The following is a 19605-nucleotide window of genomic DNA, read 5'->3' as shown; positions in this document are numbered from 1 at the left end:
GATGGTGGGGGTAAAAATCGGAAACGCAGTCTCGCTAATCCAACTAGGGTAGAAGTACCGTTTTTGGCCACTTTAGGGCCAGTTTTGGACACTTGAAAAATTAAAATAAAATAATTTGTAAAAGACGCAATGACAAAATCAATTTTTAAAATGTATTCAAAGATACTTTTAACCAGCTATTAAAGTGGAAATTTAATTTGATACTTTTTCATTAATTAAAATAAAGTATCAAATGTCCAAAAATGGAGCAGTGGCCACAAATGGTACCTCTATCCTATATTTTTTGACAGTGAACAATATTTTTATCAGAGTCAGGATTTAAAAAAATCACGTAATATTTCATACCAGATGTAAATAGTAAATCAATTAATTGCTTAAAAAAAAAAAAAAGCACATTTTTATTTAGCGAAATAGTATATTACACACCAGGGAAGGAGAGAAGTACATTCCAAACGGTGTGTGTAATTACCTACCTCAGCTGAAGGTGGAGGTGGCGAACACGCGTATTGGAACGTTCTAACTTTCTCTGTGGTGTGTATACTATTTTCCACCAGATCTGCACCTAAAAGTTGAAATTCTTGCCTCTGTTTGCAGAAAGAGTAGCGCATGCGATAATTTTTATTATTCGTTTTCTCACAAAAAGAAAGAAGGACTTTCTTCCCTCTAAACAGGGCAGGAATTTAAACTTTCGACGCGGGTATGGTGAAAAATAAAAAGTTTACTCTGATTAATTTAAAAAAAAAATTAAGTTGAGTATCTGCAAGTTATTTTACTTAAAGACACTGCTCGAAACATCTCGTTCTTTATAAAAACTTCTAATTGTCGATTTTATTTCTTAAAATCTATACTTTACTTCATGGATATGTTTGTTCATGATAGGAAAGAGGATATTAATTTTTTAAACATGATGATTATTAACCGTTAATTCATTTTTTTATTTGTAATACATTTCAGTATTCAATAATTGAACAAATAAAAATTATTTTTTTTTTTTGACAAGAAAATTTCTTGCAATCCAGAATAGGAAACATCAACCGCTTGGAAATATGTAATAAGATCCATATATATTTCTTTGATTACTATACACGGCATTTACCCTCGGTGAGACCGGTGCCATGAGGTGTACATGTCATCGTTCCGCAACATTGTCCTCTTTTCCAATAGTTGCACTGTGATAATAAGAACATAATTACATAAAATTTTTTAGAAAACTGGACATTTTAATTGCTAATCATATTTATACGAATGGAATATATATTATATTGCATATCGTTTTGCAATAAATATAATCCAACATGGTAATTGAAAAAAATTTTTAAAAAATTAAAATTTATGAGAAATCAATTTTTCTTTAAGAGGGGTCTGAACTTTTTTCTCTATCACACTCAAGTCAACAAACGGAACTATCCTTGTTGCACTTGAGCAGTAAATGGAAACTTTGTCCATGTTTTTCTCTTAAACAAATGAATATTTTTCAAAAATCAAAACGTAGACTACTAGTTTATAGAGTAATGCATTGAGCCTCGTTCGTAGTTTTGCGTTTAGAGGTTTAGTTTGAGAGAAAAGTTTGGACTAAAATTACTATGGACCCTCCTCAAGTGGTAAAATGTTTGCCCGGGTCAAAAATAAAACTTGATTTAGACTTGGTTTACCAAGTCGAAATTGGGAGCCGTTTTTCACAAGACAAACTCAACTTTTTTTTACGGAGATATGAAATACTTTGAGTTTTCGTCTTGGTTTAGACTTAACTGGCTTACTTAGTCACGATTTAAGACGAAAAAGTTGAAATCAAGTCGAAAATGACTTGATTTGGACTTATTCGACTTAAATTATAAGACGATAAAGTCTAAATCAAGTCGAAAATGACTTGATTTGGACTTATTCGACTTAAATTATAAGACGAAAAAGTCAAAACTAAGGTGAAATAATTTTTGTATATAAAGGCGGAAGTAAGGCGAATAAATAACTTTTTTTCGACTTGGTTCAGCGAGTCAAAAGTAAGATGAATGACCATCGTGCTCGAAGTAAAAACGAATAAGTTCAAACTAAGATAAAAAAACACGAATAAGTTGAAACTAAGATGAAAAAAGCTCAAAAAGTTAAAAAAATTCAATTTAAGTCGAAAAAGTCGAGATCTTATCGAAAAATCGTCGGCAAATCGATCACTTCAAAAGAAAATAAGGCGAAGCGAGCCTGAATCAAGTTTTATTTTTGACCCGGGTGGTTACATTGTAAATTCAGGCATTAAAAAAGAAAATCCCCTTTTTTCAAAAGATATAGACTATAGAAAAATTATGAATTATGAATTTACCGTTTCATCGTATACTTTGCAATCTTCGGCATTAACAATGAATGCCAATAGTGCAACGACGACAAAAATCAAAAAAATTTTCTTCAACATTTTCAAAGAAATTCACCACCAACTTAAACACACAAAAATAAATTCAAATTATTGTAAAAAAAATTATTTTATTATTATAAACAATTAATTATCAATCAATAAAAAGAAAAAATAATGAACATTCATAATATTACTTACCTATTTATTATAACAGCTTGGAAATTATTTCTTACTACTGATGACTTTATACTCCGAACTTACATATTTATAAGATTCAGTTTTACAGTAACCTTGGATTAACAATGTGACGAATAGCTCGCCGCCATTTGTTAATAACAAAAAATTATCTTCTGCCTTCCAGCACCCGCTTTTTATAATCTCATATTTTTTTTATTATTATTATTATTATTTATTTAATTACCAACACGGAGGTCTCATCACTGATAATTTTTTATTAATTTGATATCGTTTTAACGAATAAATCGTTATAAAAATAACAATAAATAATATTTATGAAAAAAAAAATATATGTATATATTTATGTAAAGAGAAATATAATTAAAAAATATTACAAATGTATACGTTCATATACTCTGTCAAAAATCGAGAGTGAATTCGGAGTGATTAAGGATTTTATTTAAATCCGAATTCTCTTTAAACCGGAGTTTCAAAATTAGAATAAACTCCCCTTTGGAGTGAGTTTTACTCCAAGGAGATTAAATTAATACGCAGTCATCCCTTCGGCATTTACTCCGGCTTTAATCCGCGTTTACACAGAAATTTTTTTACATTATAAGATAGCCATGCAATTAAAACACTTAATTATTATTAGATTAAAAAAAATACTTCCCAAAAAAATGTTAACATATTCAGTGTAATTTTATTTATTACAAAAGAGAAACCCTCTTTTTTTTCACAAAGTTCATAGTAACAAATAATTAAATTTTTAATTAATTTTTATTAAAATGAACATACACCTTTCCAAAAACTGTCCGTTATTTTACATGACATACTGCCGCAGCATTTTCCTCTTACCCAATAATTGCACTGTAAAGTTAAAAAAAAATAACTGATAATGAAGTCACCTTATTAAAATACATAATAGATTGAATATCATATTATTATTATAAATGAAATTTTTCCGATTTAAAAACAATATTATTTACCGTCTGCATCCACACTATGCAATCTTCGGAATTAACAATCAAAGTCAATAATACGACAATGATTAAAATTAATAAAATATTTTTCGACATCTTGAGATAAAATTGATCACCTCCTTAAACGAAAATAATATTATACATACACTGTAAAAGATTTCGGTTTAAAAATGAACCCGGATAACTTTACACGGCCGTGTAGTGTAAAATAACGGTGTAAAATTCTCTCGGTGTAAATTTTCCATCCGTGTAATTTTAACACAGTGTAATCTACTTTTCTTACACCATTTCGTGTTACTCGTTGTAATTTTGATTAATGAGCAACAAACGATCATTGGATATTTTCAACTACTTAATCAATAACTACATTAATTTTATTAAGATATTAAATAGTATTTTGAATTTTTGAATATTTTTATGATTAATTTTATTAACGCAAAATTATCATGAATTGTACATTTACACGTTTGACGGTGTAAAAATTTTAAATTCACACCCACTAAATTTAACACCGAATTCAGTGTAATTTTCACATGAAAATTTTGACATCGAGCAATTTACACTACACCGGGTCCAAAAGTTTCTTACAGTGTATTAAGGGTAATGTAGTTCTATACATACAATTGCAATTAATTTTCAATACATTGAAGAAACAAATTTATTTTAGTAATGTAATAGTTTACTTACTTATTACGGTAGTAGAATTAAGAAAATCATCTGATAGATTTGAAGTACAAGCTGGCGTATTTATAGTAGAGTTTTACTGTGTCTACGCATTATAAAAGTTATTAATAATAAGTTGATAAACTTTATAAATTTATAGATATAATTCTTAATTGTTCTATTTTTTTTTTTTTTTTATTTGTAATAAAATCTTTTCATATCTTAAAATAAACTCCTATAAAAAACAATTTAACAACGGGAATTCCTGAATTTCGATATCAAAAATATTTCAAGTTTATTTATAAATTATAGAAAACAGATTATTTAAATAAATTTGACTACGCTAATTGTGTTATTGTGAATTTATCTATAACGGAAAAAATACTTTTTTTATAATTATTGGATAAATTAGATTCAGTTCATATTGACATTCATTATTTTTAAAAAACATCATTAAGACATCAAGGAATTTGTGATATCGCTCTTTTTGTGAAATCGATTTTTAACGACAAATGTGTTGTATGATATCAAAAAAATAAAGCATTTAAGTATTATCATTGACCTTCGAGCTCTTAGGTATTTATTTTTCTACACAATCGCTTCTGCCACGTACTCCGACCACGTATCACAAAATAGAATCCAGTATTTTTTAAAGAAATGATGAAAATATTATTCGAGCAGTATGAAACGATATATCTTATATTGAAGTTATTTTACTTTACTTCAGTTTTAAATAAATTAATAAATCTGCTGACCTAAAGAGTTTTTGAAGACTTTGTTTTACTTTTAAAAATATAGGAGATTCATTTTATTCATTTGATAGAGCTCATTGTACTTCTTTTCCTTTTTTATCTATATATATATAAATATATGTGTACAATAAAATATTTTTGTATATATATAAACATATACAAGAAGATTTGTACCATCAAGCAGATATTGATGGTTCTCTTGCCTCAATAATATGTAAATATATTCCAAGGTCGAAGAACTCATTCAAAGAAAAATGTTAGACGAACAGCAAATCGATTTTCCGGCGCACACAACATTAAAAGTCCATTACGTAAACTCCAATAATGCTTATATCTATTCGCAAAGATTATATTAGATACAATACTCTTCTAATTTACATTTTTCAATATCGCTTTATTGTTTATCCATTATTTATACTTTGTTACTCTACGACCTCGAAGTTAACAAAATACTCAATTTTTGTTAAAATAAACAATAGAGGTAAGCGAAGGACGAGCAGAAAGGGACCGAGTGGGCATAACAGACCACCCCAAAAATTTGGTAAAATTTTTTTTCCAAAATTGTTAACTGTCATTTACGACTCTCATTATTTTTCTACAATTTTGAGTGTCCCAAAGTTTTTTATCAGGAATTTTTTAGTGGACTCAATGTATTGGCATATTATTGACTACAAAAAATACATGCGGTGTCTCCTTCGCTATATTAAAATTTTATATAAATTATTTATCTTCAATAATTTTATTTTCTGCGTTTTTATTTACTAGTTGAATTGCAAATCTCTTTTTTTAATACAAGAAAGTATGTGTTCAAGTTTGTTTACTTTGGGGGGGGGTCCGTTTTGCCCGCCCAGGGAAAAAATTTTTTCTATTGCAACTGGAAATTTGGTTTAATTACTTAAAATGGAAGTCAAAAAAAGATCCCCCGAATTCAAAAGCACAAAAGTCCATTATTTTCTTAGCGGTCCCATTTTACCCGCCTTCCGCCCACATTAAAAAATTCCAAGTGGATTCTCAATTAAAACATTAAATCACTCATCAATTAAATTCCACTTTTTTTACGCTGAATATAAAATAAAACTATGCCCTGGGGATTAATTAAAGTGATTAAATTTTGAGTCCACAAATTTACTAGTATAAAAATTAATTCACACCTATTTAATTTTCATGTCTCATCAACAGTTCATTTTTGAAACTAAAAAAAAAAAAATATTGATATATTCCGTCTATATTTTTTATTTTTCACAATCAAGCTGAATTTTTTTAGACAACTGAACGTTAAAATAAATATTCATCACATCATATAAATAAAATTGATGAAGATTAAAACTCCTACAATTCTCCCAACGAGTTTCATATTTTTCTTTAAAATTTTTATATTTTTTTATAAATAAAACTCATACACTCGAATGTTTACACAGATCCAAGCGTCGAGCATTTTACTCGTTCGATTCCATTCGATTAAGTTCCCAGAGCGTCTCGACACTCGGGACATTCATTAACCCCATTCATTAGTGACGAACGGCTCGTTTAGAACTGTGTTTGCCCGACTACCACTGAGGTATTCTCCTAGTTATATATATATACACATATACATATACATATACATTAGGGGTTGATAGTTCCGAGAGTATAGGGAAAAGATAAAAAGAACAGATGAGTAAGTGATAGAAGGAGAGAAACGGTACGTAGTGAGTGTGAATACATGTCCAATATATATATATATATTTATATATGTATATGTATAACCACATAGACAGACTTCGATTGGGATTCTGTACGTTAAAGATAAGGGTGGCATCCCTACTTGTACGAAGGATCGGACAATATGCTACCCCTAACACCCCTTAACAATCGAGAGTTCGCTTTCTCCTTTCTCGCGCTGTCAAACTCTATTGCACTGACAACTGCACACATACACACACACGTGGATATAGACTCTCGCGAATTCAATACTCTGTAACACCAATCACACGGACGTAGTCCAAAGATATGTATATATTGTGCGAAATGTGTCTGCATAGACGGAATGGGCGACTGTATTATCGGACAACCCCCTGGTAGGCGCACGGGATAGCTGCCAGGAGTTTCTTATCGGTTTGCGCCACGTTGACTAAACGCCTGAAATACGATTCCGTGATGCTTTGTTTCCTTTATATGTCGAGAGAGACAGATAATTACAAGTGGTATTCTGGACGAGGGTAGCAGTAGTTTGTCTATATATGCATCAGAGCCCCATTCTTCGTTTGAGGGGTTCTGAAAATTGTCTTGATCTTGTGCTTCACTTGGCTTACGTGGGTGGGTATTAATTACTGAACATACGAGTCTACTAATTACTTCTTACTAAAGCTATTACTTGGCGATGCTAAATAATTTATTGCTTATTAGCTTAGAGGAGTAACTAATAGTCGAAATACATTTTTGTACAAGATTGTAATGAATGTATTTTATGAACTCTTTTGACGTTTCATTGGTTTCATAAATATCAAAGTATGAAATCTTCGGAACGAAGTAAAATTTATTAATTTCTTAAGGATTCAGTTATTAAATTTTATTTGTTGAAGGTAAGAGTTATAATATACATATATATTATTTCCATTATTATTCGCATCCAAACCACAAAATTAATATGAAAAATTCTCAGGTAATTGGAAAAATAAATGACAAAACTTAAACAGTCATGTTATTGTTATTATTGCGACGTTTCGACTCTTTATTGAGTCTTCATCAGGCTCTGAAAAATACATATATAAATTTGTAAACAATCCAATTCACTTATGCTCTATTACAATCTTCACAACAACTATAAAAATTATTTCTTACCATAACCAGTACATGAAAGTAGTCAATTAATAGTATATTGTGAAACAAGTGCGACAAGTTGTCGATTGCCCACGAAAGCGAAGTTGAACGCACGAGCGAAGCGAGTGCGGTCATTCGCTTGAGTGGGCAATCGACAACGTCGCACGAGTTGCACATACTATTTTGTATTACAAATGCGGTGATATATGTGGGTACAAAATTGGGGTCCAGGGGCGAAGCCCCGGCAGGGTCCAGGGGCGGAGCCCCGGTGGGGTCCAGGGGCGAAGCCCCGGCGGGGGGTTGGGGGGGCGGAGCCCCCCCAGTCCCTCAAAACAAATAAAAAGTTTAAAAAGAAGAAAAAAATATATTTTAAACAATAAATAAAAATTAATTAATATTAATAAACAAAAAATAAATTTTTTCAATTTTTTAAAAGGACAAAGCCTTTTCGGACCAGAAATAATAGCTGAAAAATTAAGCATTCAAAAAAGTATCAATTAATTACAAATGAATATAAATTTATTTGATCAGAACAAAAAATAACAAGAACAACAACAGCAACATAAATAAGTTACTTTTTTTCAGTGTCATTTAAAAGAACTGAAATGTTTGTGCAGTTCGTAAATGTAATATTCAAATTCATGGCGTTTTTAGATGAAACCTGCTCTAAAATTTCGGATCTTTCATTTTCTTGATGCATCACAGTGATGTTCATCGGTTCTTCAGAAGTTTTTCCAAAAATTGGGTTGTTTGAGTCTGAATGTTCGCGTGAAGTAGATGGTCTCGATGATATGGCACGTGCAATTTGCTCACTAATCCGTTTTTTATTACCTACTGAGTCTTCCACGTAACTTTCAGCAACGGGATTGGATTTCCATCCTCCGTGCCTTTTTATTGTAAGAAGATCAGCACCAGAATCCGCTAACAGAGTAGCTGATGTTCTTCTAAAAGTATGGCCTGTGTAAGACTCCGGGTTTGCTAAATTCAAATATTTCGCTACTATTTTTGGCATGCTACCGAACGTATTAATGCCAATATTTTGCCTCGTACACCTGCCGTTCCGATAACCCACGAAGAATCTCTTGGTAGCTAAGTTTGTTGGGCGTGAAGAAGAGTATTTTTTATAAGTTTGATAAAACGCATCCGTCACGACAAAAGATCTTGCTTTGCCGGTTTTAGTTTTTGGAATTTTCACCAACAACATGTCACCTTTGTCGATTATATTGTCCACTGTTAAATCACAAAGTTCATGACGCCTGCACGCACCTTGAACCCCAAAAATCAAAGCCACCTAAAAAATAAAATAAGTATGAAGTATGTTTATGTATTTATTTATTCAATGATAAAGAGTGATCAAAAGTATTAAAAATAACTAACCTTAATTGCCAAGAATTGATTATCAGGAGCTTGGTTCAAAAATTGATTTATTTGCTCAGCGTCTAACGTTTTAGCTTTTTTTGGTTTAAAACCTTTATTTTGCTGCTTTAAAAAAGCGATCAAACCCGAATAATTATAAATATTAATTTTGTGTTTGATGTCAATCATACTTCGCAACATTGAGTAAGTGGCCCACAAAGTTGACGGTAATTTGGTTTCGGCAAGTTCACTAAAATAAGTCAGAAGAATGGGTTCAGAAAAGCTCTTGACCTTTTTATTTCTTCGCCATTCCATAAACTTATTGTAAGCCGCTTCATATTTGGGTCTCGATACTTGAGGAACTAAATTATTTCTTACTTCATCGGCTTTTTTCAGAATTTCAGGTGGTGTGGATTCGTCGCTCGAACTTTCTGGAGTTTCCGGTATTATTTCCGACTCCATATTCGTTTTTAAACTAATTTTAATTTAATTACAATTTTATTTATTAAATTAAACTGTCAGACGCGTCAACCTCAATTCAGTTTTAATATGTCGATTGTGTTTTTTTTTGTTATTATTTTTTTAATTTTAGCAATTTTATCTAAATTTGCGTGTGCCAAGAATAATTTACGTGCGACAAGTAAACTTGTCGCACTCAAATAACAGTTTTATTTATGAAAAAACTCACGCATAATTTTAAAATGGGCAAACGGCTCTTTTTCAAACGCAACAGCGAGCGTCAAGATACTACTTTTCTCGCATGAGTAATACAAAAAACTATATGTTAAAAAATAGTTGATCACGAAACACATTATATTTCTTATTGTAACTAATTTAAGAAATAATTTTTATAGTTGTTGTGAAGATTGTAATAGAGCATAAGTGAATTGGATTGTTTACAAATTTATATATGTATTTTTCAGAGCCTGATGAAGACTCAATAAAGAGTCGAAACGTCGCAATAATAACAATAACATGACTGTTTAAGTTTTGTCATTTATTTTTCCAATTACCTGAGAATTTTTCATATTAATTCATATATATTATTTTCGCAATTGGAAAAAAATAATTTAGCCGCAAGCTCTGTTGTAAGTGATACCGGAAAAGTAGTACAAATATCTCGATAAATAAAGCGTCTGAGGGATATTAATTTGATAGAGTCGATCTACTCGGAAAGTACTGGATACTGTAAGGACAAGCCAGAGTAGAGCAAGAGGAGAAACAGGAAGAGCAAGAAGATGATAAGATAGTTGTGTTTGCGTCTAAAACTCCCTGCGTGACTTCCTACAACATAGTCGGCTTACTTCCGTCCTCGACCAATCACGCGGGGCAAATAGTCGTAATGCAAACGCGCGTAGAAAACTTCTGACATTCATCCTCCATCGTATCCTCTCTTTTCTTGTACGTCTGCATCTCACTCCCACTTTTGTACACTGAACGTACTTTCGTGGGTGACTCTATACAAATTTCCCCGGATATCTGTATAAACATTGGAAGCAGTTTCTCCTTATGGAGATTTACGAAAACTTGAGTAGTCGCACAGACTGTCGAGACAAATTTCCATTTTCGTTCAATAATCCTGGCTCTACATACACCCAGCTCTCCTCATTTTAGTTTTTTATTAATAAAAATACTCAAGTAAATTAAATGTAATATAATAAACCATGTGATAAAAAATAATAATAATAATTATAATTTAAGAAAGTTAATAAAATAAAAAAATTTAAAGGTCTAAAAGCGCTGGTAGATATTTCTGAAAAGACAAACAAGAGTAATAATAAAAATAAATATATATGCATAATAAAAGCAGTAAACGTAACTTTTTCATCAAGATTATAGCGCGAGTGAGTAGTCGAGGCCAATGGAAAAGTGACTGAGGGTTAACAAAATATCATAAAGACTTTCCCGTTATAGTGTATCCTATACAAAATAGAATGAAAAGGGAAGGATTTATTGTTTATTAGCTCTCGGTCCCAGGCGTATAGGAACTCCGGACTGTTAAGCAAAGTCCATTGAAAGTTGTCCCCCAAACCACCAAATAAAATAGAATCACAGCCTCGTAAGAGTACCAACTCAACAATATAAAAAAAAGTTGTCCGCGTAGCAAAGTGTACAGTGAAATAGCCCTGGCATATATGTATGTATGTATATATGTATATATATGTAAACTGAGATACACATTACACAAGGTCGGAGATGGCTGGTATAGCTTTGGCAAGGGGCGGTTTTGCCGGCAGTTGGGGGTTTTTTTGGCTTTTACGAGCTCTTGGCTCGCGAAATTTGTCTGGATGCCATCGGAGTATCCCTCGTCGCTGTACTGTGATGTCGGTGGGCAATACACTGGTACTATACTGAGAAACAGGGATCTCAGTCTTGGTCTCGGTCTCGTTCGTCTCGGTGTAGTGGCAATAGCAAAGAACGTGGACGACAAAAGGCGACAAGAGTTGTATATAGTTGTAGGAAACGACAACTAAACTTACTAACATACGACTATTACTACGACAACCATTACACCCATTACTAATACTACGACTGTGACTTTTAAAATTCCTCTACCCTAACATACTTGCACACGTTCTTGGCTGCACGTAAGGGAGCTTACCCGCTCGCTTGATCCACGTCACTTGTAAGAGCACACAACTCTACTCACAAATCCTCTCGCCGGACCTTAAGTAACTGATCTTTCTCGTCGTTACGTCTCTCTTGTTTAGTTCATGCCCAGATTTTTCCAAATAATAAACTCGCGTAGCTTATCGTCGAGACGTTTAATAAAAAAAATACCTACCGGTTGTAAACTTTATTCTTCGATTTTTTACTTATCCTCTGGCTAGTGTTTTTTACTTGCTTCCCATTTTTTGTCATACTGCTATTTATGCATGGGCAGCGTTTTTTTTCAGGGTTCATCGTTCAATCGCTATCGCTCATCGGCGAATACTCCGACGTACCCTAGAGGTTGTGCTGCGTTTTTTCCTGCTTACACTTGTGCATTCCGTTTATCTACGAACAAATGTAGGTATACGAAGCTTGGGTTATTATGTTTGTTATCAGTTTTTTTTTGCTGAAGCTCGATACTCCGAAAATACATACTGTATACCATGTCCAATGATCAAGCTACGAGGATTGCATTTTATTTTATTTTTATTTTTCCGTTAATCCAAGAGCGTACTATCTCGTTTTTTCGTTACCGGTTTTTATATATTTTTTTTTAACAGATAGTTCGAGCATAACGATATCCAAATGTCAACTGCTATTTTTTGCAATATTTTTTTATTACACGTACGTATATTTTTTTTTGGGAGTTGAAAAAAAATACATCAATCGAAATACGTCCAACGGTTTTTATTACACTGACCACTTGTAAATATATATATGTTTTTTTTTTTTGACTTGTTAACTTTATCAACCACGAAATTTCAATATGTTATTTTATTTTAGTAGCGGAATTGTATGATTTATTGGGGACTCGTGTGATCATTTTTATTGCGAATAAAACGTGGATTAAAAAAAGTAAACATTCCCGTATGTCGGAGGAGAGTTTATTCTCTTAAATCTCCAAATCGTTCTACTGTTATTGCAACTCTCTGGCTTGGGACTCGTATACCATTTTTATCATCGGTTTTGTGCACTTGGCATACTTCCGAGCATTCAGAAACAACAATAACTAAATCTGCGATTAATAAATGTTTTATACAAAATATATACGCTGAGAATTTTACGGTAATCATGAGGATTACAAGTTGTTATTTAATATACCCTCATATGTCCTTAAATTTACTTATGTATGCCCGGGTCAAAAATAAAACTTGATTCAGGCTTGCTTCACCTTATTTTCTTTTGAAGTTATCGATTTGCCGACGATTTTTCGATGAGATCTCGACTTTTTCGACTTAAATTAAATTTTTTTCAACTTTTTTCATCTTAGTTTCAACTGATTTCAACTTATTCGTATTTTTTGATCTTAGTTTAAATTTATTCGTCTTTACTTCGAGCGCGATAGTCATTCACCTTATAAGGTGAAAGTATACTTTCGTCTTAATATATAAGAATTATTTAACCATAGTTTTGACTTTTTCGCCTTATAATTTAAGTTGAATAAGTCTAAATCAAATCAATTTCGACTTGATTTCAACTTTTTCGTCTTAAATCGTGACTAAGTAAGCCAGCTAAGTCAAAAACAAGGCGAAAACTCAAAGTATTTCATATCTCGGTAAAAAAAAGTCCAGTTTGTTCTGTGAAAACCGGCTCCAAATTTCGACTTGGTAAACCAAGTCTAAATCAAGTTTTATTTTTGACCCGGGTGCGTTAGATTTTTCAGAACTACTAGAATCTGCATAAAATTATTTTTAATACTCAGTTTTTATGGAAAAAAAAAAAATGAATTTTATCCCCATCTCACCCTCAGTTTATCTCTGTACTATTGTGAATAATTCAAACATACATACAGATCCATATATAAGCGTTTATGGATTGCGTAATTTAATGTGTCGAATTAGCAAACGACGCAATCCACTATATCCACTTTATTCATATACATAAATAGTTAACAGTCATTAAAACACGTTCTACCGTGCAATGTGGATGATAATCGCAGGATAGTACGATACGATGTAGCATTCACCGGGTTCAGTGGAAATAGCCAACGGTTTTCACTGATGATCGTGCGGCACGACGATAATGACTCGAACCAGTCATTTGGTTCGGCTATCATCCCGTTTATACATTACATAACATACACACTTATACTATATCCCAGTAGAATTAACATGAATATACCTACAGTATTCATAGGCACATAATACCCACTCTTTACACCGACATACGCGCCAGTGCGACGCTGTTGCCGTAGATCAGGAGCAACGATCCATGAACGAGTGTCCGCAGCTGGAGAAATGGACCGTATTTAATCGTTATTAAAATTTTCGCTTTAAATAACGACATTTATAAACAGATAAAATTCAAGTAAAACTAAAAATTCAGTTAATTCTGATACTACACTGTAAAAAGAGCGGTGTTAAAAATGGACTCGTTTTAACTCCGCCCGGTGTAAAAATGAAATTACACCGGTGTCGGAGGAGTAATACACCGGTGTTAAAAATACCGGTGTTAAAGCGGGGTAACCGGAGTAAAAGCGGTAAATTGCATCCGCTTGAAGTATTAACTTTAAAAATTATTAAACACAAAAAATGTCAGTTCTTTATGAAAATTAATACAAAATATCATTTATCAACTAGTATAGTGATCGAGTAAGTAAAAATATTTACAAAATAAAATATTTGGACACCGGTAAAGAATATCTACACCGGTGGCGGCGTTATTTTCACACCGCTTTCGGGGGTAAATTTAACACCGATAATTTTAACACCTACACCGTTTGGACTTACCCCGGTGATTTTTTACAGTGTATATCTCTATTAGGTAAAAAATATTATGCTTGCTTAAACGTTTAAATTTAGAATGTCATGCTGCGTGATAATAGTTTTGATAAACCCCCCGGAGATGTCGAAGTTTATAACGTAAACTTTGATTAGAAGATGCTGATAATGACAGGAGATCGAGCGACAGCTTAATCGGATATCGAAAACTGTCTAAGCCATCCATTGGATATAAGACATATATGTATAGATATATACTAAGTGGATAGGAATCTTTACAGCTTGGATTAGTATATCAAGCTCAATGAAGATCTCCAGCTTTGAATAATGTCAAATATCTAGGATCTAGTATCTATGAGCGTTGAATTTCAGTCTGGGATGATGTTTGTATGCAAAGAGACTCGAGTTGATGTTGAAAGTCTTATCCTCGGTGCCTAGTGTTTACTATCAAGCTAAAGAGTTGATCCAGCTTAGCATTCTGAGTCTTTCACCCTTTCATTTTCCTCATATTATTCCTTAACATGCAATGTACATAAATGTGCATCCTTTTAAAATGCTGAAAATGCATACACACGTGCGGTGTATACGGGGATAAAGATGTAATGTGATGTGATGGGTGTGTGTGGATGTGTGTTGGGTAAATCGAAAGACTGTCGAACAGCATGTGCAAAGAAGCTTGCGAAATGAAAGTGGAAAAAATAAGTGAGAAAGGATGTACAGTAGGTTTTGTAATAAGTAGATGTAGATGTATAGAAGAGAAAACGCGTTTGCGGACGCAAAATCTCATCTTGGCAAAGTGCTCCTGCTGGTTCGAAGAATTACTCGAGAAGTAGCCAAGAAAGGATATGAGAATAAAGTGAAGAGTGGATGTAGAATAAGCTGGTGGTGGTGGCGGATTTGACGACGGCGGCACACCACCAGTCCAGTGTGTGGAGATAGAAAATGATTACGATGAGCGAATAGAGTTGAGCTGTTAGATTTTATGTTTATCTTTATTGAGGTTCTCGCTATTAGAGTGTCCGGGTCAAAATCGATCGTGATATTGGCTCAATTGGACGCTATAAATAATGGATTGCTAATGATAAAATATTTTTTATGGATTAGTAAGTCGTTAAAAATTCATTAGTTTTATATTGCGCTCCAGAAATTTGTTCTGATAACTATTTATTACGCTAGCTAGCAGAAATTTATATAAAATTTTGGAGGCAGTTATTTGTATGGAAAAAAGGTTTAAATTATTTTAAACTTTAAAATTTAAAATTATTTATAGATAAATACAGAAGTGGTAAATGTTAAGACCTTGTTATTGACATATTTATGTTTGATAATTTTTTTTTATGAATAAAAAAATAGTATGAATGGTTGTACAGAATATCAAGTAATAAAAAATATGATTTGCTGTTGCGTATCAAATATAAAGAGAGAAAAAATACGACGAAGATGTGCAATAGTAAAATATAAATAAGCAAAAAAATGAGTTTAGTGGGAGAACATATAGAAGGAGAAAACACGCCAGAGTGCAAGGGTGAAAAATTCAAACGACGAAAAAATATCCACATGACTTACGATAAAATGCCCAACAGAATTTTTATGATGCACCTTTATCGTGTCGTTATTGACTCAGAAATACTTTTACGGGCGCGTATGATTTTACGATACCGATTCTTCTATTAGCCATTATACGTCTCCACGTCCCGCAGGAAGTCATCCTCGTCTCCGTCGAACCATTGGGTGGTCTGTCTTCCATTATTTCTCATGTATAAAAAGAAAAAAGACCACAACCCTAGGTTACTTCCTTGTGTACCTTTCGCCCCTCTGTTCTACTTTCCCTTCTCTGCTATATACAGTAACTTCTTTTTTACATCCTGCAGTAAAGTGTCCTCTCTTTAACGATAAATTGGTCGCCAAGTGCACTGTAAAAAGATTTTTCGCAAATGTTCCGCCACTATCCGTTGAATTGAACGAATTCTCGTGTCTCTTATTCTTTCTTTATACTATCGTTATTATTATTATAATATTAAATATATATATATGTTTATATATATATATATATCTATTGGAAAGCATATAAATATAAAATTCAACCGCGTGTATAAAGCGAATTTTCAACTGGCCGACCGAGTTATATCAATAAACCTGAAATTGAAAAAGTTTTATTCAACAAAAGTTCTTATCAATATATTTTTAGCATCCATTATCGTATGAATAAATAAAGTTTTTTTTCAGTCCATGATCATTATCATTATTATTGGCATTGTTAATATTATTATTATTATTATCATTATTAATGATATTAAAATACATTAAGAGATGATAAAAGTAAAAAAAGCTGTAAAGTGGATTCCGATTACATGAACACGTCTTTTACGGACAATCTCGGACAGCCGCGAGTCTTGTCTCGCCGCGTAATCCTCATTGGTCGAGGACACCTCCAATTACAGGATCAAAGGATGGCTCAGCCATTTCGCCAAGGACTAGACGCCTGAGGGCGTGAGAGAGAAAAATTATCAGGTGTGTCCTTTACATCAGTTACGCCGCAATTTTCTCTTACCCGGGTCCTCCTCGTTAATTGGACAATTTTTTCTTCTTTATTTTTTGCTCCCAATCTACTCACTTTTTCTCAAGTTTTAAAAGCGTCCTACACACCTTTGCACAATATTCTAAGTGAGAATTTCCCTTTGATATACCAACAAAAACTTTTTTTTAAGTTAATTGATGTCGTTGAAAATATTAATAAAATTTAGCATCAGTGACCCGTTGGGCATCTTGTAGTTTAATTAATTTTATATCATATTTTTAGTTTTATTTTCACTGCTTAATTAAAATATTTTACACAAAAAAAAAAAAAAACAAGTTTATGATTTTATTGTGAATAAAGCTCGGGAATTACGGAAAATAGTCACACGTATGTCGTTTAATTTTGTCAAGACTTAATTTAACTCGAGAAAACCCGTATACACATATTTAAGCTCTGATATCTGATATTAATATTTCGGTATGGTCCTTCTACCATAGCTACGATATATATGAGATATATATTATTTATTAAAATTACACATTCAGCCACATAGCGCAGTAATGGAAAACATAAAGCGGCCTTAGAAAATGAAGTTTTAGACGTCAAATAGGCGGAAAATATCACATTCTATGGTAATGTGTCGCCATTGGAAAATAAAAGATCCACTCGACAACAAATATTACTACTTATACACGGAAAGAAAATTATGGAAATTGTTCCCATAATTTTGTGAAATTTTTTCCTATATTATAATAGGAATAACGACCATAAATTATGGGAGCAGTTCCTATAATTATAGAAATGTTTCCCATAATTATAGGAATAGTTCCTATAATTATGGGGATGATACCCATAACATTATAAGAATGATTCCTCTAATTATAGGAATGGTTCCTATAATTTATAGAATACTTTCTATAATATTATGGGAATCATTCCTATAATAGAGGAAGGGGGGGTAGGCAAAACGGGGTACCCCCAAAATTTGATAAAAAACATTTTATATTTTAAATGGTTTTTAAACATTCCAAAATCACTTCTGTAAATATAATTAAGCGTTACTTTGAACTTTTTTTGGTAAACTTTTTCAAAAATCAATTGTCAGTTGAAAAATATTAATGACGTTTGTTTTTTGATAAAAACTATTAATAATTTTTTTTCTTCTTTTGTATCCAATAAACATGTAAAATATAATTTTTCTTCATGTAAATTACTTAATAAAAAATTCAACTTAATCAAATTCGTTTAAAATCCAGAAATTTTTTTTTTTACCATTTTTAGGGGGTATCCCACTTTGCCCGCAGAAATGAAAAATTTTTTTTTTCAACGGTAACTGAAAATTTCTTCTATTTACTTTGAATATCATTAAAAAAAAAAAGATTTAGCGTATTTGAGTCCTCAAAAACTTGGTATTTCCTTAAGTACCCCCTTTTGCCCCTCCCTCCCCTATATAGGAACTAATCCTATAAATTACAGGAACCATTCCTATAATATTATGGGAATGGTTCCCATATTGGCATAGGAACTATTCCCATAATGCATAGCAAAACTTCCTATAATTTTATTTCTGTGTACCACCTAACTATTACTATACTACTCTACCAAGCTTATTCCCAAGATAAAATATTTTTTATTCGCTATTTCAATTCCTGTCACACATAGAAAAGTGACCGCCGAGTTAACAGGAAACTATTTCTGCGGTCTTATCTGCAAAAACTTTTGACCGGCATCTAAATCTAGCTCCTGTTGGGTGTATATTGTGTTCTATGTTACTGAACTGATGTAGGTATATTATTTATACCCTAGCGGTGAGTTATGGATGACGATAAAAAAATATTAAAGCAAGTAAAGTGAGATGCGTGCACGCACGCATATAAACACACGCATGAGTGCTAAAAGAGTGAAGAAGAGAGAGAAAAACAGAGCAGTAGCGACCCTTTCTTTTATTTAGATTTTTTTGGTCCTTTACTCGACAATCACTGAGAAAAACTATTCCGCACCCCTCGTGATGGCGAAAACCATTCAAATGAGTGCGTAGCAGTTGCCACGGAAAGTGAGTCAGAGTATGGAGTCTATGCCCGAAAGAATTCTCGGTATAAATTATTACATCCTAAAACATAAAAAGATCTATAAATATAAGCTCAACGACTAGCCAGCTCCATCAACCCAAGCACTTTATTGCTCTATATCTTTCTCTATGACGGCGAAGACTGCCATGTGATTAACCTAAAATCTTTCTTCATACTTTTCAGTTATTTATTTTCTTCTTTGTTTGGATACTGGTGTAGTTCGTCACTTTTTTTCGACCTTGATCGTTTACGAGTGATGCTCACAGCCCTCGCGAACCGTTTAAGAAAATGACACGGCTGCTGTAAATGAAACTGCGGTGAATTAAAGTGTTTTTTCTTTTATTCTTTTTGTTTCCCATTCTCGGTTTAATTTATGGTATCGTATTTTCTGATTAAAATTTTGAGAAAATAAATCTATGGAGATACGTTTGGAAAATTTTTAATATTTTAAACAGGTAGAGTGGGTCGATGGAGAGTGATTTTAAAGAATTGAAAAATGTATTCAAAATTTAAGACAATTATTTTGATTTTAATTCAAAAGCAGGAAGTAATTAAAAATCTTGATGCATACCCTG

General features: G+C 32.3%; 1 protein-coding gene and 1 long non-coding RNA gene across 2 annotated transcripts; both read right to left on the bottom strand.

The window, feature by feature from the left end:
• Positions 1-3226: 3226 nt before the first annotated feature.
• Positions 3227-4240, bottom strand: LOC130668696 (uncharacterized). The gene is made up of 3 exons (XR_008990068.1): positions 4189-4240; positions 3508-3620; positions 3227-3388 (listed from the first exon to the last, which is right to left on the bottom strand). It is a non-coding gene; the product is annotated as an uncharacterized LOC130668696 (long non-coding RNA).
• A 3976-nt stretch (positions 4241-8216) lies between these two features.
• LOC130668096 (uncharacterized) lies at positions 8217-9791 on the bottom strand. Its single transcript, XM_057470169.1, has 2 exons — positions 9093-9791; positions 8217-9006 (listed from the first exon to the last, which is right to left on the bottom strand). Exons 1-2 carry the CDS (start codon positions 9531-9533, stop codon positions 8287-8289), a joined length of 1161 nt encoding a protein of 386 aa, XP_057326152.1. The 5' UTR covers positions 9534-9791; the 3' UTR covers positions 8217-8286.
• Positions 9792-19605: the final 9814 nt, after the last annotated feature.

Source organism: Microplitis mediator, chromosome 5, assembly GCF_029852145.1.
Source record: "Microplitis mediator isolate UGA2020A chromosome 5, iyMicMedi2.1, whole genome shotgun sequence".
Taxonomy (NCBI): domain Eukaryota; kingdom Metazoa; phylum Arthropoda; class Insecta; order Hymenoptera; family Braconidae; genus Microplitis; species Microplitis mediator.
Note: the sequence above shows the minus strand (reverse complement) of the source record. Positions and strands in the feature narration are given on the sequence as shown.

Bases quoted from the DNA above. Each gene is read 5' to 3' on its own strand.
- LOC130668096 (XM_057470169.1), bottom strand. From the start codon at position 9,533: ATGGAGTCGGAAATAATACCGGAAACTCCAGAAAGTTCGAGCGACGAA. The intron at 9,007-9,092 runs GTTAGTTATTTT...TTTATTTTTTAG, and splicing joins ATCAATTCTTGGCAATTAAG to GTGGCTTTGATTTTTGGGGT.